Source organism: Astatotilapia calliptera, chromosome 3 (genome assembly GCF_900246225.1).
Source record: "Astatotilapia calliptera chromosome 3, fAstCal1.2, whole genome shotgun sequence".
NCBI lineage: Eukaryota > Metazoa > Chordata > Actinopteri > Cichliformes > Cichlidae > Astatotilapia > Astatotilapia calliptera.
This window is the reverse complement of record NC_039304.1, coordinates 9904071-9915589: the sequence shown is the minus strand read 5'-3', so window position 1 is coordinate 9915589 and position 11519 is coordinate 9904071. Positions and strand designations below refer to the sequence as shown.

Below are 11519 nucleotides of genomic sequence, written 5' to 3'. Positions count from 1 at the left end.
CCATAATAGATGGCTATAGGCAGCCTCTCTGCAAATTCTATTCCAGCCCACCTGAGATGAACTGCTGTGATACAGGCCTCTGTACTAAATACGCCTGCTTGCTCAAGCACCACCTCTAGTTTGCAGACTTGCTGTGTGCATGTACTGCAGTTGTGTACTTTTGTTCTTTTGTGTATGAAGTGTATGAATGTGTGTGTGAATGGGTGGATGACTGGATATGTAAAGCGCTTTGGGGTCCTTAGGGACTAGTAAAGCGCTATATAAATACAGGCCATTTACCATTTCTTAGTTTAAGAGGTTGTGAAAGTGTTCCTTCCATTGCTCAGTAATTGCTCATATATGTAAGAAGTCAATTCCTGTCAGCTGTCTTCTCTCATGCAACTGAATTGGTTCATAGGTTCATAGGTGACCCTCAGTGCAGGGCCTACATCATGCTCCTATAACCTGTCTGGTATTTTTCACGTACATTATCCTAGTGAATAAGTTTTGTTGTGGTCAAGACTTTATAAAACAATTGTTTTTCGTAGTTTCTATTATTGTGTTTTCTGTTTCCTGTTGTTTCCTATAGCGGTTGCTATAGCCCCTACAGGACTGTAATATAATCACCTTTTACTTAAAAATTATGATTTCATCAGAGTAAAGCATAACTGCATAAATACATCTCAGTTATGATAATGAATGATATGACCACAATAACAAAACAGTATTCTTATGGACTAAGGATGCACACACACACACACACACACTTACAAATACACAACCACATCACATAAACACGGATGAAGAAGACGCACAAGGAGAATGTTCAATTCCTAGCAATCAATTGGGAAAATTGGCAACCCTGTTGTGCTGCTTCACCGGGGGTCCTGATTTCACAGCCAGCCTCCGTCACTACTGCGTCAGCACTGATGAGCTCAGCCTTACCGTAGGGGAGGGGGGGCTGGGGAACAGTGAAGAGAAGGGAAGAGTGAGAGTGAGAGAGAGAGTGAGAGAGAGAGAGAAGAAACGGGGTGTTGCCGCCTCAGAGACACACTCACGCATCACGGAGTAACAGCAGCAGGCTGAGAACAGAGCATCCCCCATACTTCTCTCTGGGAAATCCTGTTTGTTTTTTAATTATTGAAGCATTACAAAGACTTTTGTATTATTAATAAAATCTGAGAAAAACCGCACGAGCATAGCATCAGAGGAGCGGCTACTACAGAAAGCAGCGCCGAAGCTGAAGCGTTGAAGCAGACGGACATTGTTCAGCACCTTGGATAGCGACCATGGCTCCAATGGTGGAGGATGGAGCTCAGCTCGGTGAGTCCAAATCCTGCTCAAAACTTCACGGATATCGTTTTCATCGAGAAAACCCCACCGTGGATGTCTAATCTGCCGCGTGACTCATCCTAAAATTGTTAGCTAGCACTGGCTGGAAGTGGCCAGAAGCTAATTTATGGATTTCAAATTTAGCTGACTTTCTAAATGTCGGCTTCTTCTTTTTTTTCTTTTTCTTCTTCGTTGTTTGCTATTTTTGTAGGGCGTGTAACTAGTGTAAAGTGAATGGCTCGCGCAGTGTGTCGTAAAACAACGTGTTTGGGTGGACTTCATTCCTCCATTTTGCAGCTGGCCAAAGGGCGACAGCTAATTATCAGGAAAGGGTGGAGCTCATTATTCAGTGCGATATTAATGGGTGCAATAATGAAGTCACTATTTTTGCATTCTAGGTGTTACTACAACGCAGGTAAAGCCAGGAAAGCACCTGTTTCTTTTCTTTATTTTCCTCTCGGTTCAGCTGCTACCTCACTGCCCTCCCGTTGCCTCATCCATCTGTCTGTTGTTGCTGCCTTGAAAGCCATCCCACCCAGGGATGCTACTGGGCTGAAATATTCATGAAAAAAGCAGAGAAAACAATATGTATAAGTGCTGTGATCTAAAAGTGAAGTGAACTGCTTACTCGTGGATAAAGTGAATTTCGTTGTATTTTCAGATTATTACACAGTTGCCAGAGCAAAATCAGCCTACAATATTAAGAAACTATATGAATGGAAATTTCTGCAATATTATTAGATCACCCCAATCCCATAGAAGAAGATTACATATTAATTATTTAGGGTTAAGTGAGAAGGGAACTATATATTCTTATTGCTTGCTGTGTGTTAACAGAACACATTTGCTATACAATAACCCCAGCACAAAGGCTGTCTTAGGAAAGTGTGAATTAGTGATACTGTACTGATTCTCAAATTATCAAAAGCAGAGCCATGATTGTGTTGACAATATGAAAAGGCAGATTTTAAAGATAAGTATCAGAGTGATTGATTACCACAACCACCACCTTGCCACTTCCACCTCTTCCTTCTTTTTATGGGCTGATCTGAGTGCTTTTCCACTATGTCGCCTGCTTAATTGCAGGAAATGGTATGCATTTTCTTCTGCGAGGCAACCCTTTTAAATCTGGTAGCATGACAAGGCAGCTTGATTGATGGTGAGTCACAGCTCAGCACTGCAAAACAAAGAACTGAAGCATTCACTTGTAAATATCTCCGTCTCCGGCAATACCATAAAAGGAAAACTGACAGGAAATAGGTCCCTAAATATGCCTTAGTAATCCCAATAGTAGTGACCATCATCCTTGATGAGTATGACTAAAGATATCTGCGTTATTAAGTACTGTTTCTAAATCAGGACCACCCAGCTGGTTGAAATAAGGATTTGCCCAAACCACATGTATTAAATTCTCACTGCAAATATTTGAATTTTCAACATTTCTGCCTGTTTCCTTGTAATAGTGTACACTGATCTTTATAATGCTTTTGTGACAATGATTGGATCTGAGTTTAGCTGTTTTTATAAAGCTGCTATGGAGAGATCGCCTTGTCACAAAAGACGTTGTGTAGTTTTCCCACAAGTTCATTATTTTTCCACCTGTTTCCTGTTCATAAAGAGTAACCATGTTTGGATTCTGAAAACAGTGATGCCGAGATTTGATCAGAGTTGAACAGATTGCGTTGTTCTCCCTCTGAGTCAAGGCTGCAGCTGCATTAGTCAGAATCACAAAATGGACTCACTTGCCTCGGTGTAACAATAAAATCTGTGAGATAGAAATTGTTTTACAGTTGCTGCTTAGTTTGTTAAGTTTTTATTTTTAATTTTACTTTGCTGAATTATTTTTCTCCATCTGTCCACCCACACCCCCGCTGTCCTTCCCTTCATTCTTTCCTCCCCCACAGTGGCAGTGCCAGTAGGTGTTGCTGTGGTGAGTGTCTTCGGCCTCGTATTCACTGTGTCAGCCTTTGCGTGGATCTGTTGCCAGCGTAAAAACACCAAGTCCCAGAAGACACCTCCGTACAAGTTTGTGCACATGCTCAAAGGAGTCGACATTTACCCAGAGAGCCTCAGTGGCAAGAAAAAGTTTGCTGCGCCTCCCACCACAGCAGCTAACGACACCAGTAAAACAGATGTCAATGGAAACTGCCACACCGCACCACCAGTGAATGCAGCTGGCACAGACAAACTGGCATCAAGCCCAAATGGCTCCAGGCCAACTCTCCATCTGGACCTGGAGAAACGGGATCTGAATGGCAACTTTACCACTAAACCATTTCATCACCACCAGAAGCTGCGGAGCTCCCCAGATCTGGAGCTGCCTTCTCCCCATGCAGGGTTCACCCAGCCTGGTGTGATGGACCGCCGTGACCTGCCTTCACCATCCAGTACTCTCTCCAGCCAAGCACCCACCCCGGCTGTGGACAGGCCCCAGGGGGAAGACAAGGAGGCTGGACTAGGGACCCTCCACTTTTCCCTTGAATACCAGGAAGAGAGGAAGGCATTCATTGTTCATATCAAGGTACTGTATATGTTTAAGATTATTTTTAAAACATTTAAAGTAATACTTATTTTTAATACATACAGTCTTAAATACTTGATTGTTTTCACTTTTCTAGGAAGCCCATGGTCTGACTCCAACTGACGAGCAGTCGCTGACCTCTGACCCTTACATCAAGCTGACCCTACTGCCGGAAAAAAAGCACAGGGTGAAGACCAGAGTCTTGCGAAAAACTCTAGACCCCACTTTTGATGAGACCTTCAGCTTCTACGGCATCTCACTTGCTCGTGTGTCAGAGTTGGCCCTTCACTTCATGGTGCTGAGCTTTGACCGGTTCTCTCGTGATGAAGTCATCGGCGAGACCCTTGTTCCCTTGTCTGGGATCGACTTGTCCGAGGGGCGTGTCCTCATGAGCCGAGAGATAATCAAGAAAAATGTCAAGGTAAGATTTGGAACAAATGTTTGAAGCCTTAGTGTTGTATTTCATGTATAAAGTCATTCAGTGAGCTCAATTTTAATTCTACAACTGCTCTGATAGTGACTCAGCTTTTTTTCATCACACCATCTCTGTCTACACCACCACTCCCTAAAAGCATTACAGCAGAACAGCTTAGTCAAATTCAGCAAAGTAAGCTGATTACTTCCACTGTTACCATATTAATCAATGAATAATCTTAAAAGTCATTTAAATACTAAAATATAATAATATGTAAATCATTCAAATGCAAGCCCACCATTTTATCGATTCCAAATTCTCTTAATAAAAATGATTAATCTCATTCCGTGTGTGTGATTTCTATCTTCGATGGAAGTTTTAAATTAACATTTCATTGGTATATACCAGAGGAATAACTATCATAACAGCCTCTAGTTGGTTTAGAAATGATATTAAATATCATGTGAAACCAGAGGAGAAAGCAGAGAGGGTATATATCTGTGGAGAGAGAGATGAGATCTGTTACAGGAATATGGATTTGCAAGTTGACACTGAGCTGCTTTGGATACAAGGATGCTTTTGGTATTTATTGTTTACGTTTTTCATCAGCTTTTTTAGGGTTCGTTATTTTCTTACGTCATTTCATCTGCTCATTGCATTTAACAGCTGGAACTGCTTTACATGACATCCTCCCTACATACCTTTCCTTTAGTGCATCACACAGTTAAAACGGTAATGGCAACCTGTGAACCAGGCTATCATGGCGACATTTCCCATTCCACGAAGGTCAGACGATAACAACACTACATCATTATAGATCTGTGGGCAGGCGGTCCAGGCTTGCTGTTCCTGGCATCTGTGAGGACCACAAACATGCAGAAGTAATGTTTATAAGTGTCATTTAATGTATTGAGTACTTTGACACCCATGAGTACATTATGTCTTCATTTCCTCTAAATGCATTAGCCTAAATGATTCCTGGTTTGGCTAAATTAAATAAAAGTAAAAGGATATCCTTGTGCTTATCATTGGTCTGTGGTATAGTATAGAGCACCACTCTATAGACTGGTATTAAATGGTATGGCCATGCATGAGCATCTCTCATTGTGTAATTATAGACGTGTGAGGTGATATTGTGCTCTTCTAAAATGGAAGCTCTTTCCCTGTGTGGTAGTTGTGGATATGTTCATGCATATTTGTAGTTTCTCAAAAGGAATATGAGCTACGTGTAATGTCTTTAATGGTCTCTGGTACCATATCGTACTCTAGGGAAGTGCTAGGAAATGGAAGTCTGTGAAGTATAAAGGTTTTATCCCATCTCCACTCGTCTCTCTTCAAGAGGATAAGATTTCTTATCTCTCTTCTCTTCACCCCATGCTGAGACAAACTGTATTTCATCAATTCCATTTCTCATCTGGGTCCCAGAGGAGAGAAATCTCGCAAAGCTTTATAGTAAGGGGGAATAAGAACCTGTGAAATCAGCTAAAAATTAGTTTTTGAATTCATGAAATTGCTTTGCAGGTTATTTCTGGCTTCTTTTGCTGAAGAAAATCCTTAATCTCTTTCATTTATTTGCTATGCCGCAGCTGAACTTGTCAGAATGAGAAACATTTCATATGCAAATAAAAGGGCGGAGAACGCAGCTTGTTGGTCTTGTAACATGGATTTACAGTGCACAAAGGGACAATAATTAAACAGAACCATTTTCTCCACATCAGCATGAGAGACGCATGCAGTTGTTTCTTAAAAGTTGCAGCCCATGCCTTACAGGGTGGTGGCTCTCTTTGTCTGTGTGACATAGATTTTGTCTCACTGCTTTGTGTAGTTTTGTGTATGTGTGACCACCCAGTAGTTTAAAGAATCAATACACCAGAAAATAAGAGACACAGGCATCACCAACATGCTTTCGCTCTGGAAGTACAGAAACAATAAATACATTAATACACAAATAAACAAACTAATTAGACTAAAAATAACAGGCAATCCTTTTGGATTTAGACCTGAACATCAGGTCATTGCTAGAAGTTGTCTGTGTGCTACTTCTCGTTGCTGTGGCAACCATGAGACTGCGAGCCTCTAAGGTGCGATCGCAACCATCTGAGGTGCCGACTCTCACGGGGCGCGGGCATGGATGTGTATGTGCATGAGCAAACTGTGACAGCAGCAACAAATTGTAGAGAAGATCGGGAGCTTCTCAGTGACACATTTTGTGTGTGTTAAATATGAAAATCTACCACATAAGCAGGTGATGATTATTTAGCCGGCAGTGTCTCAAGCTGTCAGGACTGGCACCATTTGCTGCACGGGAAGCAGCAGCAGCACCACAAACTGTTTTGTAGCTCGTAATTTTGTAGGTTATTCATTATTTAATAACTACCACGCCCTATTGTGTTAATTCTTTTAATACATACTAAGTGGATCCATTCTTCTGATTAATTTAACCTACTTAAATGTATTAACTTGAGAACCGAATAACAACTTTACAAATGTCTGCTTATTAAGTAGAATTGGAAAACATGAAAGGACAGGCTGGATTTAGGGTTTCTTTAGTGTAAGTTTCACTTACAAATGTTTGCTCTGTTTGCTCTGCCGATTTTTGCTTTTTTTTTTTTAAACTTTATCCATTCTTCTCTTCTCCACAGAAATCTTCAGGTCGTGGTGAGTTATTGCTGTCCCTGTGTTACCAGTCCACCACCAACACTCTGACTGTAGTTGTTCTCAAAGCTCGCCACCTCCCCAAGACTGAAAACAATGGACCTACAGGTACACGGGCTTTTAACTGAACCGGTTTAATATGCAAACCATGTCCATATAACTGCAGGCTTGAATGTATTTCTTCTTCATAACGGTAAAGGGATGAAACCAAAATCATTTTGCTCTTCCTGCTGTGCATCCCAGACTGCTTTAGATGCTGTGATAGTTGCACTAATGGCACCGCCACCGCACCAAAGTAATCTGATCAGGATGTGATAGAGCACTTTAGTGACAAGCACACACACACACATACACACACAGTGTTTACACAGCCAGCCTCTTTTGTCCTCATCACTAACATCCATCATTTCCGCTCTATTGATTGCTGTATTGATCTGGTTTAGAAATAATGTGCCACTCTGCAGCTGCCGCAGGCATGGATAGTCGCTGTGGCTTTTCTTGCTCAACTCTTATCGTTCTTCTCCTCCAGATCCATATGTCAAGGTGAACATGTATCATGGAAAGAAACGCGTGTGCAAGAAGAAAACCCATGTGAAGAAAAGCTCGCCTAACCCGGTGTTTAATGAGCTCTTTGTCTTCGATCTACCCTCCGAAGAGGGCCTGAGGGACACCAGCGTGGAGCTACTGCTGATGGACTCAGACATGGGCAACTCACGCTGCCCCAACACCGTCATTGGGCGCCTTGTACTGGGCACATCGGCGGCAGGTACTCCCGGGGAGCACTGGAGGGAGATCTGCGACCACCCGCGTCGCCAGATCGCCAAGTGGCATGTCATGTCAGAGGATTAGAAAATTGGGGTGTTGGTGGCTCCTGTCATCCATATCTGATCTGGTTCAACCACGAGAGGGACGGAAGGAGGATGGGTGGGATCCAACATCCTGCTTGCCAGTAACCAGTGGACTTAAAATGAGGGCGGGTTGAATAAGGGGGGAGTGGACTTTGATGTGTGTAGGAGGGGTTCATTTCAAGTGATGTCATCATTCAATCTTTCATTCATTCAATCACCTATCTTTGAAGTATTTGGGGTTCAGTGGGAGGGCAGGGGCATGACAAAAGGAACCCCAAAGCTTTAAACGATTCCAAAGACTGTCACTGAAAATCACCTGGAAACATGCAGCATCATCTACATGCAAGCAACCAATTGTCACTGTAGCCGTGTGCAGTGCAGAATGTCTTTAATGTTGCTATTACTCTTCTTCTTTTCCTCTTCTTCTTCTTCTTCTCTTTCTTCAGCTCTTCCTCCTATAAATAGTAACCTATATTCCATCATATGAAAACCAGAATGAACCACATCTGACACAGCTGTAAAAAAGTGGATTATTATTAAAGTTTATTTTATAATGACAATGTTTTCATCATAAAGATGTAGACTGTTTTTATTTATCTTTTTTTTATTTGTACTCTTGGTTTGTTGAACATGTTTTGTAAGTATAAGTGGTATTTCATATATCATTTTCTTAAGTGCAAGAAAGCCTAAATTAGGTGGTTGGAGAATAGATTGGAACTGACTGTCTGCATCGGGGACAGTAATGTGGATGCATTTACACACGTGTGAGAGGGTGCGCGTCTTTCGAATAAAGTGTCCTGACACCACTGTGTGAGTTTGTGTGTGTGTTTGTGTGTTAAAGAGATGGGAGCCGCATAATATTTACGTTGTGTTTTGTCCCCTTTACTGTGAGCACAAAGACGGCTGAAATGTAAATGTATGTACTTATAAAATATGGCAAGTTCTGAGAAAGAAAACGAGTTTGATTTTTTTTTCTTTTTTATTTAACTGTCAGTGTGTTATTAAAAATACATTAACACCACTTCTATAAAGGATTTCAAGGGTTGAGTCTGATGCAAGAAACTAAGGTAACAAAGTTAAATATTCTTATTATTTTCCTGGCAACAGCCACCATCTCCACAGAAAATCTGTCTAAGCTAAAAGCTTCTTTAAAATTATACTACTACATTACACAGTCTGTGCACAGATGTGCGCATCACCTGCCCCACCTCTAGGGATGACATCATTCGGCTCAATTCCAAATCTGATGATGTAATAACTGCTGAGTGGCTAAGTGCTTGGGGATGAAGTCATCATGTCTGAATTTAATATCAGCTAAGTGGTTCAACAAGAGGACAGCTGCCTCAGCATGCTACTCCCCTCTTTTTCCCTTCCTTTCATAAAATTATAAATTCAACTGCAAATCTAAGTCTTTAAAACTGTTATTCTTCTATTTCTCCTCCCACCCTGTAGTCTGTAGTCTTGCACTGAGTTGCATCAGTGTCTGTTGGTCTGTCCCCTTGCACTTCTTCTTCAGTGCTTCTAACACTGTAGCTGGTTCCTATTGTAAACACCTGTCTGTCATTATTTAAGAACTCAAGGTTATTTTGTGCAAGATACCGAATCCATGCTATCCTCGTATTCTCAGCTTTTCTAGCTATACAGTTACAATTAAGAAGGTGATTGGCTGATGCTATATATATGTGTGTGTGTGTGTGTGTGTGTGTGTGTGTGTGTGTGTGTGTGTGTGTGTGTGTGTGTGTGTGTGTGTGTGTGTGAGTGTGTATTAATAATATGATTAATATTATACCTTGCTACATGGTACAACTCATCCAAGAAGTCTTGCCTCACTTTCCAGTGTTTTAGTTTTAATTAGGACTAATCAGCTACTAGCCAGTATTTTAGTATCTCAGCTAGTATGTTTATCTATGCATTGCATAGTATCTCAATGCAGGTAGTTAGCCAAGATTGTCCACATTAGTTGCTAACTTCAGTAATTTCATATAACTAAGGTAACTTTTGGGTCCAAAAACAAACAAACATGGTGGTAGCAACACATGGACACTGAAGATTCAAAATGCGTAATCCAGTAGCAACCGTGGCTTCATAACTTTGACTTCAACCAAAGGAAGAAGCAGATAGATGGCCACAGGAGGTTGAGACAGGAGTCAGGCCACCTGACTGCTGCAGAGTGATGTGTGGAAAGTGATCACATAAGGCCATTCTGACATATGACTAAAAGAAGTGATCGGGGGAAGAGATGAGTATACGGCTAAAGTTAGTTTAGGAGTGTGTGAGATGAGTTTATGAATAGCTGATGTGTGTGGGTTTGCAGACAGCTGCCTGGGTGTGTATATTTGAGTGTCAAGAAGACAAAGTAGTGCAGTGAAGAGGCAGAAACACTGAATGACTGAGATATGATTTCTGCAGGAGAATAGACAAGAGAACTTGAACAATGACTTGAACTTGTGAAGGACAGAAAAAGCAGTTCTCAGAGAAAAAACTTTTATAATCCACTGAAGAAAGGAAGAAATTCCAACCAGATTAGTTGTCTATAAATTATAAAGTTTAAATTGTAGCATTTTTATAAAATACTGTGAAGTGATAAGAAAAAAATTAATCTTGTAAATAACTGAATTTTCAGCTTAAACAAAAACACCAATAACACACGTCTCATTTCATGTTCTTCATTTTTGTTTCATTTCCATTGTATTTCTGAAGTCAATCTTTCTTTCTTTTTCCTTTTATCATAATTACAGACAAGCAATTACATTATAAGTTGCAAAAACATTACCAACACTTTATTATTCTACATGCAGTAATCCATATTAAGCATTGTAACAAATATACCTTTCCCACCCTTGTTTTGCTCCTCCAATAAAAAAGTATCAAAATACTCTTTCATTATGTCAACAAAGCAGCTCATATAAGACATTTTAACTGTTATGATTTGTTTATTTATGTCCCAAACTATCCAGCTAGTCTGCATCAGATCAGACATTTAATCTCATGCAACATTTCACTTCAAGGTTGCTCTATTGTGATGACAGCAGAGGAGAGATGGCAGACGTGGCTGACACTGTAGAGAGGGAGCTTATTTATATAACCTGTTATCAGTGAGGTAGCTTTACCTGAGGTAGAGAGAGACGAGAGAGTACAAAACATATGATGGTGAAACTTCAAAGCAGAGACTACAGTCTTACATAACATCCTAGTCAAAGTATTTCTTGAACTAACGTAACGCTAATAATTGCTGTTGAGACATTCATTCTCACACCCAGAGAGGAAGGAGCTGTTGTTACTGCAAGAGAAAAAATGTAGATACAAGATAGCAGAATTATCACTACTGCACTTAAAAAGGTAGGATTTGATACTTTTTAAATATTCCAGCTAGGTTGCTGTAGAGACCACTGTGGTTTACACCTCATTGTTCTTATTGGTCTCTATCCATCATTCTGTTATGAGATACAATATTTCTGTGTGGCAGAAATAAATAACCCCAGAGCCACTGTGTCATCTCTACCACCCCATAATAAAAACAAGTAGAGGAACAAAAACCCAACACTCAGGTACCTCTGACAGAGGTGAATCTTTTTTCATCAGTCACGGCTTTTTCCCTCAAAAATATGATTATGAATTATTACTTCATCCCGAGTCTTTTGTTTTTCAGCTTCAGAAAGTTTGTTGCTTTTTTGTTAAGTGATCAAAAGGAAACTTTGTTCATCCTTCCATTTCGTCAGTCACAACTACATAATATAGTTAAGATGTAGATGATATCCAATAGATGGAT

General features: G+C 40.6%; 1 protein-coding gene across 1 annotated transcript; it reads left to right on the top strand.

The window, feature by feature from the left end:
* The first annotated feature begins 967 nt into the window (after window positions 1-967).
* On the top strand, window positions 968-8709 carry syt4 (synaptotagmin IV). The gene is made up of 5 exons (XM_026161673.1): window positions 968-1302; window positions 3216-3832; window positions 3930-4253; window positions 6890-7010; window positions 7432-8709. The coding sequence occupies exons 1-5, from the start codon at window positions 1269-1271 to the stop codon at window positions 7749-7751; spliced, it is 1416 nt and encodes a 471-aa protein (XP_026017458.1). The 5' UTR covers window positions 968-1268; the 3' UTR covers window positions 7752-8709.
* The last annotated feature ends 2810 nt before the right edge of the window (window positions 8710-11519 follow it).

Coding starts and splice junctions, on each gene's coding strand:
- syt4 (XM_026161673.1), top strand. CDS start 1,269: ATGGCTCCAATGGTGGAGGATGGAGCTCAGCTCG. Junction 1,303..3,215: donor GGAGGATGGAGCTCAGCTCG/GTGAGTCCAAAT, acceptor CCTCCCCCACAG/TGGCAGTGCCAGTAGGTGTT. Junction 4,254..6,889: donor TAATCAAGAAAAATGTCAAG/GTAAGATTTGGA, acceptor TCTTCTCCACAG/AAATCTTCAGGTCGTGGTGA.